Source organism: Hermetia illucens, chromosome 6 (assembly GCF_905115235.1).
Source record: "Hermetia illucens chromosome 6, iHerIll2.2.curated.20191125, whole genome shotgun sequence".
In the NCBI taxonomy this organism is placed as follows: domain Eukaryota; kingdom Metazoa; phylum Arthropoda; class Insecta; order Diptera; family Stratiomyidae; genus Hermetia; species Hermetia illucens.
In genome coordinates this window covers 18,837,028-18,863,728 of record NC_051854.1, presented here as the reverse complement: position 1 = coordinate 18,863,728, position 26,701 = coordinate 18,837,028, and the positions used below count along the sequence as shown (strand labels likewise).

The window sequence follows — 26,701 nt, the reverse complement described above, 5'->3', positions numbered from 1 at the left end:
ATAACTTCTTTTCCCAGAGCGTTTAACGTCTCCCCGTTGTCAACGCACCGATCAGTAGACGAAGACACTTTCAGCGCCCAAAAATAACTGTCTAATGCATTGCATTACTAAGTCTTCTTATGTGGATATCCGTCGCAAATCACTCCTTGGAGCGCAATCCAATGCCACTTAATTCGTCAGTGGTTGTGCACGTCTTCCTTTATGTTCTATCTCCCTTTGTGAGCTAACCCCGAAAGTTCAAAAATATAGAAATCACCACGGTTTCGTCCGGGTCAGAGGCAACTCATCAGATACTACCTCTGTCTTGAGAGCACCGTGAAAGGAGCGCTTATCAGATATTGTTCGTTTTCTTTTATCAATCGGCAAACATGCCATGGGTACGAATTATATCCATGGAAAAAAGAAAGACATACTATATAAACAGGGGGGGGAAGGTTCCCTGCCACCGTCTCCCGGTCTATTTTACAAAACCATAAAAAAATGTTCGCTGTCCAACTCATTCCGAAATTCCTGAACTTCGCTGTGCTTGTTAAAACTTAATCGCCCAGGAAAGCAGGGGAAACCCTCGATTTTACCCAGCAATAAGAGATACAGTGCAGAAATGTTACTCCTGAGGAATTTTTACAAATGGCTAAGTGTCTCTGTAGTCAAAAGCCCTGGTGATGGTACTTTTCAATATATCTTCTTATGATTGGTGGAAAGCTTCCAGAAAATCTTTTTTTTTATAACTAACAACGCTGGACAATAAGTCAATCCAGTATAGTCCCAGCGTTAGCTTCTTGTAGTCGTCGCAAAATTTCTTTTCTCTATAGCTCTTGGGTTGCTCGTGCAGCAGATTCAGCCATGGCCTACTGAAGATAGAGGATATCATTGCAAAGAATATCGTAAACATTAACTGTCTGTTTCTAGCTTGGACACTACCATTAATATCACTGCTGTCCAGGAAAAAGCCTTCGGGTTCGTGTTCAGCAATCGCTTACATACCAAGTAATGGCGAGACCGAAATGATTGACGAAGTCCATGTATAAGCATGTGTCGTAACAAATGATCAATGAACCCGAGTCAATCAGGAAAATAAAACGCGCCTTTATACCTCAAAAGTATAGGCAGCATTCCTCATTACTGCTGGCGTTGTCACTAAACACCCTTATTAACGGCAGCACTATTAGGGCTAAAGCGTCTACCTTCGTTTGGCAAAAGCATAGCTTTCCGTCATGGAAATTTGTCACTAGTGCCAAGCAAATTTTAGGGTGACTTCTGCATCTTGACCTCTCCATTCCCGTGAGAAAATTGAGTGAAGTAAGCGATAGCTTTAAGATTTTCCGTGCCTATATTCGCTGGTGTTCCTCATGACTATCACAGCCGTCGTTTCGTTCAAATTGGTGTGTTTTGGTTCCACTTCTCTTACCTCTTGTCTGTAGCGAATATGTCCAAAGAACCTGTCAGTATGCATTACCAGCATTGACAAAACAAGTCCCCCAATAGTGACGAACATTTCAGTTCCTCCTAATCTAATTTCTTGCCGTTTTCCTCCTGTCTCTGATTGTAATATGACCGCCTACCAAAAACGAAAACGCAATCAAATTTGTAGAAAATGGAACGACAAACCGTTGCATTGGGTCAATGCAAGTCGTCAAAGATAGAGAAAGTCTCTTTTATTTCTAGAACTTACTAAAAAGGTCTTAGACTAAGGGTGCTGGGAAGTCGTCTCAAGCTACGCTACCGTCAATTTCCTGCAGTCATCACAAGGTCCTAATCATCCATAAATTTTAAGTGTCGCGTATAGCAGGCTCACAATACTAAAGAAATTGAGAATATTCTGCCAAGTACAGCGTCAATCATTACTGAATAGGGTAAAACACGATCTGACTGGTAAGAACAGTTCAGCAGACTGTTTAAATGCTTGTGCATTGGAACGCATTTTTGGGAACCTCATAACAAACCTGAAATCGAGCAACTAATCCAAAAGCAGAATGATCGTCAGATCGCCACACGCGGCACAGTCTCTGAACAAAACAGCATTTTTGACAATCACCCGATAAAAAAAGCACCATCACTGTCAATGGCAGCGATCAAGCAACAATTAAGCGATTTAAGTATTTTGGATAAATTTTACCAGCGAACAGACACCTGCGGTGGAAACCGCAACACATATCAACGCAACTTGGATGAAATAGCATTCAACAACTCGCGTTCTTTTTGATGAACGCATCAGCGAACCTCACAAATCCAAACGCCGTTCCGTCCGCCCTGTACCCCTCTATGGTTTTCAATGCTAGCCGACAACAAAAGGCAATAAACGACGCCTCGCGGTAATGAAGATATAGATGTTGCGCTGGGTCAATGGCGTAACACGGTCTGATCTCACCCGAGATAAGGTCAGCTGCAATCGCTATAGGGTTGCCCTGAATTTGAGAGAGGCGTCTACTTTTTGTAGCTTGCATAAATTTTTCTACCAGAAATGCTGACTAGTGCTTGAAAACTCTACACTTCTGCTCCCTGATTTCTCTCTTTTCATGGTGTCTATTTCGCGAGTGAAATCAACGTTGGCTTTGAGAATATCCTTAATATGTATAACAGCCATTGTGTTACCTGAGTTGATGCGTGTTGGTTTAGCTTGGGTTACCAGGTTCCAAAAACCTGTCAGGATGCACTGCAGTTGATAGCTCAAACCCCTCCCTGCTGATCAGCAATATGGGAAATAGATAAATTGGCAGGTAGGCTCCGAAGAGCCCAATGAGCACTACGATGCATCGCTTTGATGTCACAAATTGGTACCACCGTCGCCACTGTGATAAGGATGAAGGGAAAAGACTGTAGCTAGTTCAAATCTTCTGAGCTAATCCGTAGCGTTTATGAAGGATAACTGCTCCTCCACCCTGCAACCTCTTTGAAGTTCTCGAAAAATTGTTTACCTAGTGCCGACAGACAGGCTTTGGCTAGAACTGGGCAATCGCACAGGAAGTGGCTGATAATGGTCAGTACCTGCACAAACCACCATAATCCTGAACACATTCACGCCAGTCTGACCCAAAAGCTTCCGCGATCGGGGCTTTTTGCAAAAGGACTAGACTGCCCTTGATTTAGCCCAGCTACCTTCGCCATATGAAGTCAGCGGCTGTCAAGTGGTACGAGTAGAGTTCACTCTCCGGAGCCGATAACAGAACGCCGACTGAGATCAGAACAAAGTCCTGTCTGAGCAGCTCGTCGCTCAGACAATGCTATTCCGCACGTCTCTACTTTGGCCCACCAAACAGGAGGATGTCGCCAATGAGTACACAGCCTTAATGGCTTGCTTATCGTTTAGAACGACTCTGCTACGCTAAGGGTTCAAATTATGCCTCAAACGTGGAAATGCCTCCAGCATCACGAGTACCTCCACTAACGATCCCCGGAAAATCATACGAATGGCTTCACAGTGCATATCAAAAAATATTCCCTGCGCTGCGGAACTTCCACCCTACTCTGGTTAAAAAGCCAACAGCGAAATTCCTCTTAAAACTCCGCTCGCGTATGTCGGTAGTCCATTTTGAATGCCCGTAGTTCCCGAGGTACTTCTTCTGAGATGTTATTATGAGTGTATGGTTTCGCACAATAGAGCGTATTTAATTTGAAAGTTCATTGGGAGAACCACTGGACTGGTGTCCACTGGACAGCACTGCAAATTCCCAGTAGCACCTTCATATGCGGTTTTTGAAATCCTATTAAGCTTGATCTTATGTATGAAAGAAATAGCTCCTTGTTTTGCATTTCTAAGCCTCAAAGTAGTCGATCTTGGGAAGTTGACAATGATTTTTTGATTATTTCATCATAACCCCCGCTCCTGCAAATCTTTCTGCTCCGAATTGGAAACGATATATTTGAACTATATCACATCAACAGTGATTCCGTGAACCAAGGAACTGGGATTCTTACACTAGAAGGATAGAATCGTGAGCGTTCTTTTCACCGCACCGAAAAAGCTGCCATGATTCCTTTTAATTGCAAGCTGGACCCTTAAACTATAATGATAAGTTACATTTGCGTGTATATAGAGAATTCGGCTGAACTATCACCTAGGAAGGCTAGGAATATCTACGGACACTGCCTGCAAGTTCTATGAGGAGGAGGACGAAACCTCTATGCACGTCCTGGGACAGTAGGTAGGTCGATACATCTGGGAGAACACTTAATACCAGATGCAAAGCTGAAACTTCTGGAAGTGGGGAACATACTAAAGTTCCTAACGGTTACAGGCCTGCTTGAGATATTATGATCAACAGGTACACTATAACCAGTAAAAGGGGCACAATAGTTCTTCAAGGACGCGGTGCGACTTTCCCTTAACAGAATAATAACAGAATAATAATAATAATATAGAGAACTTGGAAGGAGCAATCATTTGTTTACTATGACTTGGCTTAATAATTTCCTCTCTGTGTTGACAACTTTGCACGAAAAGGACAAGTTCCTGGTGATGTCCCTATATGCCTGATGGTACCATAGATATATAAAATATCAATTGAATTTTACCAATTTTAATATGAAGTTTTAAGTCAGTCCAAAAACATGTAACATCGGACTCCTTTCAGCAGCACTAACAACTTTAATTTATTTAACATTAATCCAAATTTCAAATATTTAACAGGTACGGTCGAGATTATTACATCAACGATGCCAAATTCACATCCAACGGCAACAAAAGTAAACTCACAGCATCAACATCCTTATACAGTTTAAACACAACGGACGACAAAAGCAGGGATAAAGAGGTAACTAGAGAGCATTTTGATAGTAGTTTTTGGCACATACCAAGCTCAATTAGACGAACGGGTTCATTGCGCAGTGTTAGAAGCTATGCGACCTATGATTCCAATGACGAAATATATTCCAACTGTTTCCGACGTCGGCGTCGAGTAATGCCTCCTCTTGATATCCCCTCACAAGAAATAGCACAATTCGAAAAGCAGTTACTCTACCACGACCTGAAACGTAATAGTTTCCGAGCTCGATCGGCTACTAAAGAATTCGTTCTGAATCCAATTTATGATACCGAACATTTGCTGGAAGAAAACAGTCCTAGTGTCCTCAATGGTAATTTTCATAATAATCAGGAGCGAGGTGAAAGCGTTGAAGGTGACTCCGGTGTGGACAGCTTTAGTAGCCTATCGACTTTCTATGAACCAAAATATAATTCACGTTTCGAGGCCAGGGACTTTAAATATAAATTAAACTCGAAGAATAATATCAAACGCTCAAGTAGCTTACAATTAAGAGATTTGGCTAGTCTGTGGTAGTCGCGCTGGAATGATCACTCGTAGAAACTTGCCTTGTGTTGAAAGATATCAAAAGTCAGAACCGGTTGTACTTATGCTTCAATTGCTAGAATACCCAAAAACGTAAAGACCTTTATAATCGAAAATATTTTAAAAATAACATAAAATCACAATTATATGCATGGACATTCCGATTGTCATTAAAAGTTCGGTGCATCAAATGTATCCAATACTCTCAAAACCACATTTCTTGAATAGTTTGTATATCTTCTAACTAAATAACACTATGCATGTTTTTACGTGTGAATACTAGCGTCCTTTATTTTATTATATTCCTTAGAATCTAGAATAGTACTTCCTCCTCAGTTCACAATATTTTACCCATTTTGATTTTGTATATGTCTCCTCGAGAAGCTCTGTTGCTAATGATTGGAATTTCAGATATTTGAACCGCTAGATTTAGATGATATTGTGTTGTACTAATAATATTCTCTTATTTCCTAATTTACTCTTAGTATTCACTTCAAAGATATGCAATAAAGTCAATGTACCTCTTAGAAACAAATGTTTTTAGTAAAATCCACGATACTTTCCCTCATTTAAGAATATAATGAGATTCAATCAATCTAGAAATTCATTATGGTAAGATTCCGTCCAAATCTTTAGAACTAGGTAAGTTAAAAATTTATGTATATGGCGCTAAGGATATTATGTAAGACGCTCTTCTTTCTGCAATTAAAAAATCAAACATATATACGTATATATGTTCCGCTTCCTCCGCTTTAGAAAATGGAAAATTGAAATGTAATTAAACTAGACATAATTAGAACACATTAGACAAACAAGAAGATTTTACTAATAACATTTGTTTCATTCATTCACCATAATCATATCTTCATTCACTCATTCATCTCATCACCTAACTTCACTGACTAGTAGCTATCCACCAATGATTGGTACCTTCATTTACAATATTGACAATAACACATAACCATAGCTCTTAAGGGTTGACGGGTTTTCAGATTTCTTCTTAGAGGACATGTGGCATTTTATATGTATTACATTAAACTGATTCAAAATCACAACTTGAGAAAAGCTTCATTTCCGCTTAGGTATAGTGGAACATAAAAAATGTACATAACTTGCAAAAAATGTTTCATACGGGTGGAACCTAACACTAAAACCATTTTTTACGGCTATCACATGTTCAGCTTGAATGCGTAGAGATGGTTTTATGACTGAAACTCAAGTATCTTATTTGTAATGAAATACTAAATATAAAATTCACATTCAAAACATAATTACGGTGTGGATTAAATTTAGCTAACTGAACTTTATGATGTTATCCCAACTCAACTTGTTCTCAAAGTTCAAATTGCTCCATGAGTAAGCACAAACTTATAATTGGGAAATTTCCTTCAAATAAGTATCTAAAGTCATCTATAGCCATTTTTCAGGGTATTACCTTCTTGAGGACAAATTTGCACTACAACTCAAATCGCTTCCTAATCTCCAGCAACGTCATTCCACCCCCAAATCCGAGAATCAATCGATTTTTAAGGCCTGCAGAAGTTGAAGATAGTCAAAATTACCCTTCTACTTTTAAAGGCATTCCAAATGGCGCCCAATGTGGGGTCTGGTAGGTAGGTAGGTATCAGTAGCCGCTCCGAGGGACCCAAGTAGCGCTGTGGTGCGCCGTTTTGATGTCGCAAACTCCAAGACCGTGACTGCTGTTATGGGAACAGGGAGGCAGAGTCCAGCCGGTCCGGATCTTCAGAGCCAGCCCGTAGCATTCACGAAGGAAAGCAGCTCTCCCACCCTGCAGCTAGAACTCTCTCTGAGGTCCCCAAAGAATGGTTTACCCAATGCCCATAGCCTGACTCTAGCTAGAGTTGGGCAATCGCAGAAAAAGTGCATGAAGGTTCCCTTCCTTCTCCGCCGCTTTTTCAATGCATATAGGGTATGCTGAGCCTGGCGGCATGGACCCTTTCAGCCAGTGACCCGTGCAAACCGCTGTAATCTTGAATGCATTTCGGCCCCCGAAAGCCACCAGCGGAACACCGACTGTATTCACCGAAGGGCTGCCTGTCAGCCTGCTCATTCCCCTCTATGTTCCTATGCCTGGGAAACTAAAGGAGGGTGACCTTGCGCGTGCCACCCAGACGGTTCAGCGCATCTCTACACTGCCCCACAAGTCTAGGAGATGGCGTCGCTGAGTTCAAGGCCTTGATGGTCGCTTGACTGTCGCTCAGAATGGCTATGTTACGCTTGGTGCTCGAATCTCGCTCCAGCCATCGACAAACTTCCAATATCGCCAGTACTTCCGCGCGAAACCTGGGACGACTTGGATACACTGTGTGTATTCGGAAAAACCCCCGCGCCAACTTCACAGGCCATCTTTGATACGTCGGTAAAGGATCCTGAGTCATAACCTTGCAACACGCCGCCGGTCTTCCAATTTGCCCTGGTTGAAAAGACCACAGCAAAGTTTCTCATCAAGTTCAGCTTGCGTGTGGCATAGTCCGTGGGGAATGCCAGGATTTCCCCGTGTTACAAGGATATTGCTGTGGCCGTAGAACTCTGCCGCCCAGCATCAGGACTCACGTAGTCTGACGGTATTTAATGTCCAGGTCTAGGGGGAGGAGATGCAGGAGTACATCTGCCGGGCAGGACTGCAGAGCCCCAGTAGCATCCGCACAGGCGGTTCTTTGAATCCTATTAAGGGGGGTCATCCCGGGTGAAGGCCGTTTTTTTTGGCTTTTTTTAGAAATCTTTTGTGAAGAACTGGAGAAAGACGCAAATACGAATTTTTCACCATAGATTTATTAATATCTTGAGCGTGCATAGTAATTTTTTCCACCCCGATCGCATAGTTGGTTATTGAAATACAGGGCAATTTATGCACCCATTTCCCAAAAAAGTGTTTTTCTGCTGCCACGCTAGAAGGGGCTGTGATCAACTTAAAGAAAAAAAGTAAATGGTATTTTAACGTACAAACTCAACTACAGTCTGCAAACTAGGATTATTAAAAAATGCTCAAAACTAAATTTTTGGTGCCGTGTTAAACTTTTTGTTTTAATTTTGGTTTTTTTTTTACGGCTTCTTCAATGAATAAAAAAACTACTGAATGAATCGCAATTATCCTAGTTTGCGGACCGTAGAAATATGTTCTGAATAAGTCCTGGAAATTTCAAAAAATTTCGTTGGAAAGATGTTGGACTATGGTGGCAGCCGATTTTCAACATGCGGTTTCGAGAAAAACGCATTTAAAAAGTAGAATGCGATTTTTAGCCATAAAACCTTAACTGGCCATTAATCTGCTATACCTAGTCCGTAAACCTTAGGTTTCTTGAAGGAACACGTGTACGGTCTTGGCTTCAATTGTTATGATTTTAGCGAAATCATTCGAACGTCGTTTGGACCGATAAATACGCGGTTTATTACCGCGATCGACATAAATCTAGCATGTTACTTATCACCTGTTTAACACTATAATTTCCGAATGACTCCCAATTTCAAAAAAGCACTTTTCCCATATATTCTGCACTATATCTAGATACAATTGATGCCAAAAAAAAAATTCGATTTCACGAATCCAACACACGGGATGACTCAAAGCCTGCCACATACAATAAAGCCGTACCTTAAGATCGGACGAACTACAGCGGTATATATCCAAAGAACCATCCTCGACCGGAGACCCCATTTCTTTGCAAAGGTTGTCTTGCAGGCATAGAAACCTATACAAGCCTTCTTAACCCTGGGTTCTATGTTCAATCTCCAATTTAGCTTTGGATCCAGGATTACACCCAGATACTTTACATTAGAGAAAAGAAACAATCTTTGCTCATTCAGCCGTGGTAGATGGAATTCAGGTGTCCTTGGCTTGGTTGCGTTTTTGTTGGGTCTATGCTGAGTCCGCATCTTGCGTCCCACAGGCACACCTTTCGCAACGCTGGGGTCTAGTCAGAAACAAAATTGAAAAACTGCTGTATCTCTATCCAATACGCCAAAATGAAGTTGAGATTTCCCACAGCTTCACTTACTACTAACAAATGTTTAGGTCCTAGGCAAGGTGCCGTTTGGAATGCTGACAGAAGTTGGAGATGATCATTTCGACCATCCCCAACTTCTACACGATATAGACCATTGTTGTAGCCAGTCTTGTCTAATCTTTAAGCAGATTTGTTTTAGAGTCGAGATCTCAAAGGCCCGCATAAGCATAGCACGAATGTCATATATTTTACGAATCCGAATCTTTCCATTCCTGTGTACGTTGAGGTTGAATCAATTTACTGCTAAGTAGCACCAGCTTTGATCCATGCAAAATTAAATATGAAACCAAAGAAACGAAGAAAGAAAAATCAATCATTCAACACTAGGACATTGCTAGGCTGACTCAAATCAGCCCTGACAAAGCTAACAGACGAGAAGAACAAAGTGCAGAGGATTTACCGGAACAATGCCATCCCCAGTGAAACACCCGTAGTTTAAGGAGGTCATCCCGTGTGTCGAATCCTGAGGAATCGATTTTTTGATCGACATATTTACCACATATTTATCGGTCCGAATGACGTTCACTAAAATCATAAGAATTGAAGCCAAGGATTTACATGTGTTTCTTCACGAAACCTAAGGTTTACGGACTAAGTATAGCGAATTAATGGTCAGTTAAGATTTTAGGGTTAAAAATCGCATTCTACTTTTTAAACACAGCTTTCTCGAAACTGCATCTACACAATCTGCGCCGCCATAGCCCAAAATCTATCCAACGAAATTCTCACGACTTACTCAGAACATATTTCTACGATACGCAGCCCCGGCAGTGCAGATTTCAGTAACGAAAGCAAAAAATATTGGGATGGACTTTAATAGTTACTCGCCCAGTCGTGAATTTTCCGAATGTTACTGAAGAGAAGGTTCGATGAGCCATAAACAGCTTGAAGGACTGGAGGATGCAATATACACGGTCGGTAGCTAGTCCGAAGAATTTCCAGACTTCCTCACTGCAGAAATGACCTACCTTACCCTTAAAAAAGACACTGTGAACGTCCCCGCAGGAACAAGACCAATTTCTTGCTTACCAGCCATCTCAAATCCATCATCATCATCAACGGCGCAACAACCGGTATCCGGTCTAGGCCTGCCTTAATAAGGAACTCCAGACATCCCGGTTTTGCGCCGAGTTCCACCAATTCGATATCCATAAAAGCTGTCTGGCGTCCTGGCCTACGCCATCGCTCCATCTTACGCAGGGTCTTCCTCGTCTTCTTTTTCTACCATAGATTTTGCCCTTGTAAACTTTCCGGGCTGGATCATCCTCATCCAAACGGATTAAGTAACCCGCCCACCGTAACCAATTGAGCCGGATTTTTTCCACAACCTGAAGGTCATGGTATCATTCATAGACTTCGTCGTTATGTAGGCTACGTAATCGTCCATACTCATGTAGCGGACCAAAAATTGTTTGGAGGATTTTCTCTCGAATGCGGCCAAGAGTTCGCACTTTTTCTTGGTAAGAAAGCAAGTCTCCCAGGAATACATCAGGACTGGCAAGGTCATTGTCTTGTACACTAGGAACTTTTACCCTATGGTGAGACGTTTCGAGCGGAACAGTTTTTGTAAGCTGAAATAGGATTTGTTGGCTGCCAAGAAACGTGCGTGGATTTCATCGTCATAGCTGTTATCGGTTGTCATTTTCGACCCTAGATAAGAGAAATTATCAACGGTCTCAAAGTTGTAGTCCTCTATCTTTATTCTTCCCGTTTGAGCAGTGCGGTTTGGTGTTGTTGGTTGGTTGGTTTTCGGGGCTGACGATGCTACCATATATTTTGTCCTGCCTTCATTGATGTGCAGCAAAAGGGGGGTGTACAATTTTTTTTCATCAAATATAGTCATGTGGGGTATCAAATGAAAGGTCTCGGTTAGTACTTTTCGAAGCCGGTCTTAGTTTTGACATTTGTTAGAAAGGTGGGGAGTGCGGGGTGTTGTAAGTGATCATTTCTTTAAGGAGGCCATTTTCAGAAACTACCCAACCGAAAAATCTGAAAGAAATCAAGAAGCTGCCACTTTATGATGCCTGGGCTTCGAAATACCTTCCATACCGATATCTGTTCAAATAAAGTTAATAATTGTATATTACTATAGTTTTTTTGTAATTGGCTGGAAACCCCCCCTTAAATTCATCCTAGCAGCACTGATGTAGGCTATAATGTATAGCATGATCATACCAAGTTCGGTGGAAATCGTATTATTACTAATAAAGTTAGAACACGTCAAAGTTGTTGCTTCTTTGAAAATTGAAGACTAGGAATGTCAATATCACCCGAAAGTGGATACTCTCACATAATATATGGATATATTACGTGCTACGAAAGAAAAACAAGAAATACACAAACCCTTTCGTACTTGTTATGTATGAGACAGATAATGCCTCCCTCGTCCCTTCTGACACCTGTGAGATTTAAACTGCGACCTTCCGCTACGACAACCCAGCGCTCTAACCACTTGAGCCACCCAGACACAAAAGACATGTGAGCATGTATAATGAAATGGATGAGTGCCTGGTTTGGGTACTAGCACTGGCTTCTGATAAAAGCAGAATACCCTCCAGCAAACATGTCTCAAACAGCTCCACAATGGATCCATTTTTCGACTTAGCCGTCAGCTTGCAAATCCTCAAATCTGAACTATTCCGCTAAGTAAGTAGATATGTCTGCCTTACATGCGATCTCGTCTAGATCGTAGCACTGAATGAAGGTTTCATGCTTTTGAGCACGGCAGCATTCTCCCCAGCAAAATTTTTACATCGGAGCTCCTCAGCTCTAGCATGAGATTTTTCTTTTAGTTCGCCTGAATCCTGCTGACTCTTCCCCCCAGGTCTTTTAGTTCACGACTAATTTTCACCATCTCCAATATACAAGACATACTGGCCGTGCTTGAGATGGCAACTATTTCAGAGTGAATCTTCACCTTTCTCCTCTTTTTCCTAGTCATCTAATATTATTTCTAATTTTTTCTACTTCAACCTTGGTCCAATCGTTATGTCCTTTTCACTTTCCGTGGTCTCAGTTTTCATCTTCAGAGTGGACGATACGCCTTTTTTGACAACTTATGACTACCTAGGTGTTCCTCCTCCTTTTCTTGCACCTTTTAATTTGTCCGCACATCTGCAGCTGTGCGTTCCTGTGTCATTTATATGGATTGCATTGCCAGTGAAAAAGCGTTAGGATTTTCTCTTGTCTCTGCAGTTTATTTTAATGAATACTCTCACAATATTGATATTCGTTAATGATGGAGTGTCCTTCCTTCCATTTGCGTCCGTTTCCAAATGTTCAACGAGATTTCCTAACCTCTCTTTCTGATAATCGATGAACTTCTCCTGAATAGGGTCAATTCATACTCCGGTATCAGTATAGATTGTATCTCTTCTTCTGTCCCATCCTTGTATGTATTTATGATGGATGTTCTGAGGAGCGACGTATTATTTTCAAACACTCCTTGCACAAGCACAAATATCGCTTAATTCGTAGTGTAAAAGCATTCTGGAAGCAAAGGCTGGAAATGGACTTTGGGATTCCAGGAATTAAAGATAATTCTTACAACTGGAAGCATGTGATACTAATATCTTTATCTGGAGATAACATTTTATTGATCGGACGAGTGAAATCACTGCAAATTGGATGTGCGTATACATAATTTGCTGATATTGAAAACAATCGTGAAATTTTTCCAACAATACCAATTCACATGCCAGATAATCTGGTTGATACGTTAATACTTGTGACAACAATAACAACTGTAGATATCAGAAAGTGGTCTTATTGATTTCAAGGTATTAATGGATCTTTTGGGTATTTCAATGGTCTTAGCGGGAAGATAACTCTTCTTTTTATATGAAAGGTTTAGAATGCGTTGAGAAAAAGTCAAAAGTTTGATTGTTGGTACGGTAATTGCCTTGCCAATAGACTTATTAAAGATATGAAAATAGTCCCTATTTTGGACGCGCCGTAGCTTTTCAGAGGGGGGTAACCACTGTGAGTTTTCAGCAGGACTAGAGAGGGGAACTGCTTGCCCATTTCATTCCTTTTCCCTCGGAGATACGGTCAATCAACAAATTTACCATGATGGTATCAAAATACACCTCCTTTGAGGGACTTAAGAGGTGAAAGCCCCTCCCCTTCCCTCCGCTCCCTACAATGGGTCATAACTTTTAAACAGAGGGATGTTCGTTACAGCCCTTTAACAGGGTAAAGAAAGAAGGACCACCAACGTACTCTCCCCTCCAAGGAGCCATAACCGTTGAAGGTAGTATATAACCACAGCAACCCCTTAATAGAGTTAAAGAGAGGGACCTTGCTGCTCCTCCTTCATACCCTCCCCATTCAACACCCTCCGAAAACAGGCTTTAACATTAAAACTTCACAATGATGACACAAAGGGACATCTTGTAACACCATAACCGGGGATGATTGCCACGAGTTTCCTTCGAGGTTGCATTTCCCATCCAAAACATCCCCACCCCCTTTGAAATTGGGATTGAAAATTAAACCTCCACCCATTTTTCTTACGATTTCTGAGGTTTCTGTTATAGAAAACCTCACTTCAGATGAAATGATTATCGAAAACCTTCCGCTTTTATATTGAATCGACTTAATCGACTTATTCGTGCAAACGATTTATAAGACAACATTTTTTATTAATAGTTTAGCTAACAAAAACCTTAACAGCTAACTTAATCTAAAGTTTGCAATTTAGGTCAACAGAAGAGTGAAATTTAAACGGTAAGCTGGGCTGAGATAGGGATTGGACCTGAGAAGGATAGTTTAGAAACTACTTGTTGGAAGGGACGCACTGGGCTGAGACGTAGCAATCTACCCTCCCTTCTGACGGTTATCATTTCTAAGAATTGCGGGAATTGATTCAAGTTCAGGAAATTTTCCTCCCTAATTTACCTAAATTCCGAGATAGACTTTCAGGAAATTTTGCTATCTATGCGACGTGCGATGTCTTGTAGGTACACACTTCGCACTACTTTTGCTCTAGTGTATGTCAATACAGTGTCGGAGGATCAACCTTTCCTTGAAGCGCAGTTCCTCTATCTGAAAGGAGAGGTTTCAGTGCAGAGCCGTCTTCCTTCCAGGTAACTATCGACGAGGATAATAAAATTTTGCGTTAATACCAGCTGTTGCTAAAAACCTCCTGATTTGAGACTTGCGGTTTCGTCAACTCATCAGACGCTGCCTCACCTCTGCCCTGGGAGCAGCGTGACCGAAGTGGTTACAAGGTGGTATTAGCTGCCCTTTTATTAATTCAAAAATACGCCATGTGCATGAGTTATAACGAACATAAATCCATGTTCTTCATGAGCTTCAGCACTTTCCCACAGTACTTAAAAATGTATGGTAGAATAAAGCGACAGCTTATCTTAAAATTTGCCAGCTTCAGGTATCAGCAAAAGTTTCTGTCACTTCTATAATGCTCCTCCTTCGTAGTGCATGTTCCGTACAACTTTGTAAGCGTATTCGACCTTGTTTTTAAGCAAGCTAGAAGGCCTTATTAGGATTGCTTTTCTGGCCCAAAGTTTTGTTTCCCCGTATCTTACTACAAACTTCCAGAAACTTTTCTTCGATTTCTACGGTTTAAAAGAGCTACGTACACAACGATCAAACCAGTTTGTGTGACGTGGAATGTCATTGCAAATACGCGGGTTAGATGTGTCGATAACGCTTAGGTGACATGCTTGTGTATATTTCCCCATCCCATGCATCACATACCCGGCACGAACACCATCAAGTGATTGAAAAACGTCGGACATGGGCAATGGTTTTATTCCACCATGCAAATTAAATCAATGCGCTGAGAGATGAATTTCCTGCACGTGAAAATTAAGAATGAAGATGGTCGCTCAGTCATCATGGTGCAGCTTCATCACATCCTAATCTGTGATCAGTACATCATTGTAACAATTCCTGGAGATCTCACTTGGGAAGTGATTGGGCTCTTCAAACCTTCAGGTCGATTTAATTTTATTTATCCGGTCCAGTTTATACATATCACAGTTTTGGCAATTATATAAACCTTCCTTTCCTTCGGACAACATAGATTCCAAGTTATATCAAATTCCTTGGAAATATTCCCAACTTGTGCATCGGACCGTTGATCAATACATGTCTCTCTTGAAGTATTCCTTCACGAACAGGATTATAGACGACCAGGATGAATAGAAATCTCTCTACATTACCAAAATATCTATCTAATTTTATTAGACTCTATGCAAAGACAACAAAATAGAGAGTTCTATATTTTTATTTTTTCGTCGTAATATTGAAAACAGACACTTCTGAATAAATAAACCATCTCAAGTTATATTTTATATATATTATTATATTGTAGATAAATATCAAACATTTGCTAATATTATTATAGATACCGAGTATGTACGTTATTTCGATCATACCCGTACCATACCATCAATCATGCAAGCCATGAGGTAAATCTATAAAACAATCAACTATTTGCTGATATCGGGAATCGCCCAAATGGAAATTGCAATATGAAAATGGCTGACATTACGTGATACTGCTTCCATGTTGCATAATCCGCATATCGATTTCATTATTCTGTCAAGATTAAAACAGGAAAATGGAAAGAAAGATTGGGAAGTTTTTAAACAAAGCACCTGCTCTGATATAAATATACATATACAAATGGTTTTTAAATTAAAATACTTGACTCACCAGGTGGGATATTTGCAGAACATATCAATGGAGAGACGGAACCCCTGACTATTTTCATTTTATACATATTTCTGTTTTTTCTTGTTCTTCGGCATCTGCAGAAAGGATTAATTTAAATACAATTGAAATATTTCTATCGTCACCGCTATTATATAAAGCATGCTTGCAAAATTTATTTTAATTTTAGCTACAGGGGGACAGGGTAGCCCTTGAACTTTGCCGATAGCCAATAGGAGGGAGATAGCTGAGACTACCAACTGTTGGCAGACACTTTCCATTCCTAGTACGCACGGATAATGCCACCATACAGTATTTATTCATTCCCCTTTTTTCGCAAGTTACATCTTAGGCGAAGCCAATAACCATTTTGATGGCATGAATAGTTGACCTTCCTTCACGGAATCCGTATTTGCGATCGCAACATAGGGTCTAACAAATATATAGGTGCATAGAAGGTTAGCTCGTTTGGACGTTTACTAGCCTCAAGAAGCAGTACCAGTCCCTGCCACTTTCATGATTCTAGAAATGCCCTTTCGACATGCACATTTCGATAAACTCAGCAAACGCGACCATTGTTTCATACGACTACCCAGTGGGAGCTTTATTCTTCCCTATTCTACTGGAGATTTCCAGCAGCTAGACCCTGTTTACTGTGGCAATCGCCTTCGCATCTAGAGGTCTCCCGAAATCATCATTGTTCTTTTATTAGAGGAAGAGCGTCTAAACAATTTTCTGAAAGTGTATTTGAGTCGACCTGTCAAAATTTTATAGGTGTTCCCCATGGGTATAACTTTTCCTTTGATCAAATTTCCTTAAAACACTCTTGCTCTGCAGAACAGCTGATTTAAGGTTTCTGTGAGTGTTTTGTTAAAAGTGTGCTCTTTTTCCCCAGCCTCGGTGGCAAGTCGATTAAATGTGAGCCAGTTCACTATTCCATTAGTAATTGGATCTACAGACGTACAAACTGCCTTCATCCAGATCGTGCAGGCGGCGCGAGATCTTGGGCTACACATCAATGAAGGCAAGACAAAATATATGGTGGCAATGTCAGCACCGAAGACGAACCAACCAACAACATCAAACCGCACTGGTCAAACAGGAAGAATAAAGATAGAAGATTACAACTGAGACCGTTGACAATTTCTCCTATCTAGGGTCGAAAATCACAACCGATAACAGCTACGATGATGAAATCCGCGCACGGTTGTTATCAACCAACAGAGCCTATTTCAGCTTACAAAAACTGTTCTCCTCGAAACGTCTCACCATAGGGTCAAAACTCTTATTGTACAAGACTATGATCTTGCCAGTTCTCATGTATTCCTCGGAAACTTGGGTTCTTAGCAAGAAAAATTACGAACTCTTGGCCGCGTTCGAGAGAAGAATCCTCCGAAGAATTGTTGGCCCCCTACATGAGGATGTACGATTCCGTAGCCTACACAATGACGAAATCTATCAGCAATACCATGACCGTCCCGTTGTGGATAAAATCCGGCTCAATAGGTTACGGTGGGCGGGTCACTTAATCCGTATGGATGAGGATGATCCCACCCGGAAAGTCTATAAGGGGAATATCTATGGTAGAGAGAAGAGAGTTTCATGACCAATGATATGTTTAGTCGCTCAAAAACTTATAAACTGCGTCCGTCCCCTTCCTGCGTTAGTTTCACTGGCAATCACCTTTAAACGTCTTGCCTAATTATCGTGAACAAAGTTGCCAAACGTATCCTTAAACTCAGGTAATGTAAAATCTTATAGGGCATAACAACTATACACATAACCATCGCTTGACTTTGTCTATCCAAAGTGACAATTTAGCAACCATTACCGTCAAATTTTAATATACGGTTTATTTGTAATAGCAAACCCTGAGTGGTAGTTGCAGGCGCAGCATGGATTGAGATTTATCATATTTTAACAAAACTTATTTTCCCATTGTAGTTAACACCTTTCTCAGCTCCGATTATTTGCCACTTCCGGAAATGTTTATTGTCTCGTCCCTAGTTAGCTTCGTACGTTATGTGTTTGGGGTGCCTATTGTACCCTTCACCCATAGTTTCTGTATCAATTGGGCTGATCAATACCGCAGGTACGTACCTACGCGAAGTGTCCAAACATAAGGTAATTCAAGCATTTCTTTAACGAAATTGGCAGACAACCTATCCAATTTGAACTTTTTCGTTAGCTCAAAACCTCTGGGGGAAATTCCATGATGACTGGCACTATAGGCTCATCTCAAATACTCAATGAATTCCAGTTCATCAAGATCCTTGCATTGTATATAAATCTCTTGTTTTGAACATTTATGGATACCTACTGTTACGTCTTCCCCAGGTGAATTTTTAACTTGGTTGCGCCATTAGCTTTACCCACACTGTATGTTTTCAGCTCGAGCATAAGATCGCCTTTTTGGGTTTTTAGGATCCTGATGACAAGTTTCAAGTAGAGTGAATTCGTGCCTTTGCGTTCTCCTTCGCCTTTTTATTTACGACCTTGATCCATTCACCGTTTTCGCTCCCCTTGGGCTTCACTTCGCTAGCCTCAAAAGTGTGCGATTTTCCTTGTAGCCATATGCTGACTCCATCTAGTGTTCCCCTCTCTTGCACTTCTTGTTTAGCCGTAGCACTGTTGGAGCAACGGGTTTCGGCCTTCCCTCAGAAACTCACTCTTCCACCTATTACATATTATAAGGGACCCTAATGGCTGCGTGCACATTGCTCTCGCCTTTAATAAACTCGAAAAGGTCAACTATTTTTGTTTCAAACTACGTTTAGGGTAACACCTTCGAAATAAGGCTGTGGTCTTAGTTTGTCTTGACCAGATTGCTATTTTTACACACTCCTTTTGCTTTCAAAGCATTCATTGAGCTTCTCTGAAGTTTATCTTTTGCCGCTTCTGACATTGTGGCAGACCTTGAAATGGATGAGTTTCTTCTGAACAAGTCCTGATCCTGGAGCACAGAACCTTTTTTAAAAAAAAGGCAGTGAATGTCGAAACCATCTCCGCCCGCCAGCGTTCTTCTTTCAGTTCTTTCACCGTGACTTTTATTATTGGTGTTTCTGGTAGAGTCGTGCTGGCCACCTCTCTGAATCCGAACCAAGTGTAGTGTTACATACTACAGTGGCCACATTATCGACCAACGAGACACTACGATGGTCTGGAAGCCACTTGATCACTTCCACTGGCACTGGTACTGAAGTTCCGAGATCATGTATTGTAGGCTTTTTTCTTCTTTTACCTTCTATTTTGGTTTTGTGTTCTAGATGTCTTTCCCATAGCCGTTCTTGTTCACGCAGAGACAGATGCGCAAACTCGCGCTAACACATAATCTAAAAAGAAAGTGCATAAAACCTATTTACATGCCACTATATACGCCCCATCCGCCACCTGGGGCCGCAACCGATGGAAGATCTGACAATTCCGTGCAGACCTACTGGAGAATGCTTCCCGCACCCTGTTGACTATGCTCTCGTAGTGGGTACTTCATATATCACCATGATCAAAAATAATTGGCGCCGTGTGGCGCTTCTACTCCCCTAATTTGAGTTTCGTTTCCTCAGTTAGGTTGCTGGAGTTAACTCTGAATATCAGCTTCACAGGTGAACCGTACTCAAGATGATATCGTGTTACACAGACAACCCATTGACATCGACATAAAAAAATCGATAAAATAGAAGAAATCTTGGTCAATAACCGGGAAATGATTTCAGAGCGCTTAAAAATGTGGGTTACCGATTCAGGATTCTCCCTACTATAGCCAAATTGGTGCCCAAAAGCCCGAATTTCATGTAAATAGAAACCACCCACATTAACAGCACGAAAGATATGATTTCCATGGCTGAACATCAAGCGAGTTATTACTAAAGACAAAATGTGGGTTCTTGAAAAGAAACCGATACTCACGGTTTTCATCGATTACAAGGGCTTTGGGCATCACTAACTTCCTCCAGAAGGTTAGAAGGTGAACTCCTTCCTCCCTTAGCCTTAACTCCGCTTGGTAGCGGAGTCGGCTCATTAGATTAGATCTTAACGTGAATAGGTTTTTATCTCCGCCTCCTAAATACAAGGAGGTGATTACAGGTGAGGGTAACATTTGGTGGTAGAGGAAGCATTCCTAAGCATTTGTTGAGAATTGCAGTGCTGAATTCGCACGCCTCCCTGAGGCACATTCTACCCTGTTAGCACGCCCCACCCTTCAAAAATCATTGTCCAAAGCGTACTCACCACCGAGTGAACCAAAAAGTTGGTGCCGAGATATTATCTAAGAACAGGTGGTAGAATATTTGAACATACATTCTAAAGTGTTCCTTTTGATTCTAATCTGGTACGTCTCTTCAGAGGTTCCCAGTCTATGCTGCTCTGAGTGTAGTTATATTACGATTTTATGAATCTGAGATGCGTAATGATTTTTATCTCCCTCATCTTTTTTTAGAACCAAACATTCATGTAGAATTTGAAGACCCCTCATCCGAGAGGCACAATCACAAAATCAAATCGTGCCATCATTTGTTATGGTGCGTGAAACTGGTTTCCTTTTATATCATCATAGAATAGTTTGAATTTTCAACTCTACCCTCGAAGAGAGAAGGTATGTAGAAGGAAGAGAAAGGTTCCCCCTTCCGAATCCCGTTAAAAAATCATCCCCCTTTAAGAAACTAAGGCGCCACAAATTAAGGCTATTTTGATGTCGTAACGGTTGGGTTTAATTTTTAATCAGACTATTGAAGAGGGTAAAGTCGATATGCAAGAGGCCCCAATCCCATTGAAAAATCATAGCGGTTACTCCCTTTGAAAAGTTATGGTGTTTCAAAGAAGAGAGAAAAATACTTCGATATCACCTTGGTTAAGTTCGCTTTGCCAACCCGACTTTCGAAGAAAAAGGGGGTAGAGAAAATATGCATATGCATTCTTCTACTGTCAACAACACGCAGCGGTCGCTGCCACTTAAAAATTTAAGGAGCTCCAAAGCTTATTGGTAATGAATAATTTGAAATTGTGCTTTTTGAATCAAACTAAGACTTTTATCGAAGCACACTTGGACCTGGTTGCCACTAAGTTCAGTGCAAGTCCAAGAATTATCTATCAAGTCGCCATTTTCGGTTTTAGTCTTAATTTGCGTTAATTTCGAACGGTCTTATGAAGGAGGTCAACGGTTGACTCCTCATCCACAATGACGGGAAGCAAACGAGGTGAAAAGAAAACTTCACCACGGTTCTTAACCATATCACATCCCGAAAGGTTCCTCGTCTGGTGGATGAAATGGCTGGTCACCGCAACATGCAAATACGGACTGAAGAAATAATTTTGATAATTGACTCAAACGTAAAGCCACTAGACCTGACTGTCTCTATGCAGAGTTATTTAGCGCTGCACTACGGAAATACTGGGAATCCGAGACCTTTCCCAGCGAGTGGAAATGTCACTTGTTGCATCGCGATAAAATCTTTGAACATTTTGTGGTCGAAAATGGAATCCGTCAGGGTTGCATCTTGTCACCAATAATATCTTCTTGTCGTCTGTGACGTTCTATGGAATGCCTTGTCCAGAGGACGTGGAGGAATTCAATGGACTTTAGCATCCATCCTAAAACAACTCAACTCCACTGACATCAGTTTCTCTCTCACCGAGTCATGGACTTTCACCAAGTGGCTCTGGATTTGGAAAGAGGTGCATGGAGCGGCCATGAGAAAATTCGGTATCCCAACGAAATTAATAAGACTGACTAGGCTGACCCTTACCAATGTGTGAGGTCAGATAAAAGCAGCAGGATCACTCTCAAGACCATTCGACATCATCAACGGTCTACGACAAGGGGATGCCCAATCATGCGTCCTCTTTAACCTGGCCCTCGAGAAAGTGATCCGTGATGCTCAGGTAAATACAAGAGGTACGATCCTCTTTAAATCCACCCAACTACTGGCCTACGCTGATGATATCGACATCATGGGAAGAACCAGCCGAGACGTACAAACTGCATTCATCCAGATCGAACAGGCGGCCATTGGGGCGAGATCTTGGGCTGCACATCAATGAAGGCAAAACAAAATATATGGTCGCAACATCACCACCGAAAACCAACCAACCAACAACATCAAACCGCACTGGTCAGACGGGAAGAATAAATATAGGAGAATACAACTTTGAGATTGTTGATAATTTCTTCTATCTAGGGTCGAAAATCACAACCGATAACAGCTACAATGATGAAATCCGCGCACGGTTGTTGTTAGCCAACAGAGCCTATTTCAGTTTACAAAAACTGTTTCGCTCGGAACGTCTCACCATAGGGTCAAAGCTCTTACTGTACAAGACTGTGATCTTGCTAGTCCTTATGTATTCCTTGGAAACCTGGGTTCTTAGCAAAAAAAAATGCGAACTCTTGGCCGCGTTCGAGAGAAGAATCCTCCAAAGAATTTGTGGCTCCCTACATGAGGATGGACGATTCCGTAGCCTACATAACGACGAAATCTATGAGCTGTACCATGACCGTCAGGTTGTGGATAAAATCCGGCTCAATAGGTTGCGGTGGGCGGGTCACTTCATCCGTATGGATGAGGATGACCCAGCCCGAAAAGTCTACAAGGGCAATATCTATGGTAGAAAAAGAAGACGAAGCAGACCCTGCCTAAGATGGAGCGATGGCGTAGGTCAGGACTTCAGACAGCTTTTAGGAATATCGAATTGGTGGACCTCGGCGCAAAACCGGGATTTCCGGAGTTCCTTATTAAGGGAGGCCTAGACCGGATACCGATTATTGCGCCGTTGATGATGATGATGAAGGGGAAAATCACAACCGTATATGTAAGTTCGAACATAAATAAAAATCCTAGTATGTTTCTGTCTCCAAATTATGCCGACATGAAAAAGAAATTGAAAACGTCCCGGTTTTGCACTGTGGTCCAGCAATTCACATACTAAGTCTGCTCTTTATAAAATCACAATATCAACACTTTGTATACATTTGTTAAATTTCGAGATGATCGACTCAAGATCAGCACCACACATCTATCTTTTTGCGGAATCTTTCGATCTATTTATGACTTTATACAAACTCAGCTTGACACGTTTTTGAAATATACATACTGGTATCTGTAAATTTCAATGCCCAATATAACATGTGCTTTTTGTTTGCTTTCACGCGCCTTTTTAATTTATTTTTTACTTTTATAGCATTGATAAATTTCAGTTTCATTACCCTTGCAATTAATGTTGTACAAATAATAAGCTTGAGCATTCAACATATGTATTATATGTGACCTACAATAGTATTGAAATCTGGAACACGGTTATTCCTAGGGATAGCAGACTGCCCGTCTCAGTCCATATACATAAATAAATACGTAATAGTATAATAAGACCACATTAGACTTATGGCGCCAATCTGGAAAATTACGGAGCCAGTTTTATTGCTGTACTCATCATTACTCAAGTATCTTTTATCTATTTATCAAAAAATTATTAGTATTAAATGGTCGTCGCACTACGCCCCACTTAGGCATATATGGCAACCACCCATTTTTGGATTAAATTGGATCAAGTGATGAACTTTTTTTATTAGGGAAGAATTCCATGCCTATATGGACAATTTTCGCAATAAATTGACAGTCAGGTGACCTTATCTCCAAGCCTACAAATTTACTTTATTGGCACTTTATAAAGTATAATTCCGTACTTCAGTTTGTGATTTCCACGTTTCTCACTTATGCATTTAGGTAGTCTTACTTTGACTTCACACAGCTTCAGAGGATATGGAGGGTGAATATAGGGGTTGTGGGGGTCAACTCTTCTTAATAAGTTATGACTCCTCAAAAGGTTTTTCATACCACCACGGTAAAGTTTCCCACGCTACCCTCGGAGGATGAGTGGATAGAGAGGCCAGGCATAAGCAAAGGGAAGATACCTCTTTTCTTACCCGTGAAAAAATTACAAAGCTATACTCGTAGTTCTTCAAAGCGGACTTCGTGGAGGACACCCCACTTCAAAAGTTATGGCCTATTTTGTTTTTTGAATATCTGCATGGTATAGTTTGAATTCTTAACTCGGAAGGACGAAGGGTTCGCGTATACAATTATGGCTTGTGTCTAAATCATTTCTAAATCAGAAAAGCATACTGACGTCTTCGAGCAACTTATTTTACAACAACTTTTATACAATTTTGTACGGCAGGTCATCATCTATATTCCATCTCACAAAGCTACAAAAATTTTAATGATCGTACATTGGAGACAAAATCCAAGAAAACCGAAGAAATCCTACGAAAAGCGTGAAATTCAACTGTTACTGTCCAAACGGCGGGTACGGTAATGCAACTGAAAACTATGAAGTCAAATTGTCATGGAGCCTACGCCCGATTTGATTTGTCGAGCCATTGGGAAGGAAAAAGAAATTAACTCATTTTTTGACTTCCAAAATTGGCACCGCCCCAAGTTATAAAAAGAGTTCTTTAGCTTCATATCCTTTATTTAGTGATATTTGGGTGGAATGAAAAATGATGAAAGTTTTAATTCAGGGTAAGGCTTTCAGAATTCAGAATGGACAGACAGACAACATGATCATCAATGGCACGCCAACCGGTGTCCGGTCTGGGTCTGCTGAAAATTCCAAAAGATCTGGCACAAAAGTCGTCCAAATCGTTATTTTCATTCTCAGTGCCCGGACGTACGGCATTACTCCACTAAAGATAAGGCATTCCTCGTCATCGCATACCATAGATGCTCTTATGGGCTTTCCTTGCAACGCTTCGTGATCGATTCAGATTAAGCAACCCGTACGCAGCGTGTTAAGCCTGATTTTATCAATGACTGTTCAATCACAATATTTCTCCCAGGTTTGGTCGTTATGCAAGTATCATGATAATCCATCCACATATAGAGGCCAAAAAAGGAAGAGACATTTTGAATGGAAGTATTTTGAATTTTATTAGATCTACTGACATACTGTCTGAGACTTGTTATTTTTTATTAGCCCAGCTATTCCTTCCATAGCTCTCCCAATTGATTGGAAACCACCATGCATAGTATCGCTTCCTGCTTACGCTTTAGTAAAACGTGCACCTATTAACTTGGGGTCTGAAGATACAGTTCCTGTTTGCCGTAAAAACCGATTGAAATGGACAGAAATTTGTGGACTCTACCAATCTACTCTACTCGAAACTATTCTTCTACCGAAACGTCAAATACGCCTCGAATAGGGACTGATTTCACGATACAACTTTTAACTATCGAAAAGGGGCATTGGTTAATTTTTAGAATGTGCGCATACTCCTAAGAATTTTGGAGTACTCTCTCTCTGTAATGCACTTTTGTACCCTCAAAGGCCTAGTCTTAGAAGACGTCAATGCGGTGTCCGAGTGCTGGCAACGACGAAAGGAACACCCTCATATTGTGGACTTTGTTTTCTGAAAGGATCTTGACTGCAAGATGCCGGCGCATGTTTAAGAGCACCACAAGCTTTTCTTGATGATGAAGTGGCAGAGACATTGAGCAATCCGCTCGAAAATATTGATGAGCATTGGACCACCACCGCTCGCTCCAGCGCCCAGCGAAGGACGCAACAAGGGCTGAAATACCCGGCGAGACATCTCGACGTGCAGGCGGAGAGAAGGATTCGCAAAGTGATGCGGCACCTACAACGGAGACAGGAACCCAGACCATACCCCGCAGTGCTATAATTGCAGAAAGAGGCACAGTGGAAGCTGCCGCAACTAACCAACTGGTTTCGAATATAAGCCGATTGGGAGAACTGACAACTACTCTGGCACCAGCTAGAGAGGAAAGGCTTATTAAGAAATGCGCGGCAGTTATGACACGCATGCGATCTGCGACGTTCCTCTAGAAAAACGTCGGCAAGAGGGTGAAAAACGGGCTAATGGAACTGGAGGAGCTCCTGGACAGAATTTTATATTATAGGTGGACATGGAAAGTAAGAGAAAATCCACAAGAAGCAGGAACAACCGTTCTTCCCGACGAGAACACTTGCAGAGCGAACTTGGGAAAAAACGAAAAGAGGAAGGGACATCTGAAGAAGACTTCACTCAGGTACTCTGCAGCGCTCAAAACAAGAAGGCGAAGAGGAACAAGAGACAACAACACGTCGCGCCATTAGAAAAACTTCTGAATGAGACGATGCCGAACTTTCGACACACGCTTGATGCTTTGGAGGACGCTATCTTAGACACAAATGGGCGGATTCTGGTCGGGGGTGACTTCATTGCTAAGGCACTTGAATGGGGCATGCCTCACACAGACTCCAGAAGGAAACGAATTCTGGAAATGGTGGCGAGAACAGAACTGGTAGTTCTAAACACCGGATCCTCCCCAACGTTCTGGCGCCCGGGCTGCGAGGGACGCATTGCAAACGTAACCTTCGCGTCGGAATCACTGGTGTCGCTGGTGGACGGGTGGCGAGTTCTGGAAGACTTCTTGACAAGCGACCACCAATAAAATGCCTTCGAAGTGGTTGACACAAACTCTCGGTGTGCGCCACCCCGCCGCTCTTTCTGTGCATGGAACGTAGCGACGGTGAATACCGGGAGGTTTGTCGAAACTCTTGAAACAGGTCGGGCCACACTGGAGGGCAAAGTTCGTTGCTAGCAAGATCTTGTCGACGAGGTGAATGGCGACCCGTGGGGACTCGGTTGCAAACTGGTAACCCGAAAAATCGGAGCTCTGCGGGAACCATGTTCACTTAAGGTCGAGCAGATGGACC

General features: G+C 41.5%; 1 protein-coding gene and 1 long non-coding RNA gene across 9 annotated transcripts in view; one reads left to right on the top strand and one right to left on the bottom strand.

The window, feature by feature from the left end:
- Positions 1–26,701, top strand: part of LOC119659327 (mucin-16-like) — a 273,395-nt gene that overhangs the window by 202,988 nt on the left and 43,706 nt on the right. For all 8 annotated transcript variants that reach the window (XM_038067360.1, XM_038067361.1, XM_038067366.1 and 5 more), the window contains one exon: positions 4,628–4,751. In XM_038067360.1, coding sequence (XP_037923288.1) covers positions 4,628–4,751 — 124 coding nt within the window. The remainder of the gene's footprint in view (positions 1–4,627; positions 4,752–26,701) is intronic.
- LOC119659333 lies at positions 14,130–23,301 on the bottom strand. The gene is made up of 3 exons (XR_005250339.1): positions 22,954–23,301; positions 15,995–16,089; positions 14,130–15,877 (listed from the first exon to the last, which is right to left on the bottom strand). It is a non-coding gene; the product is annotated as an uncharacterized LOC119659333 (long non-coding RNA).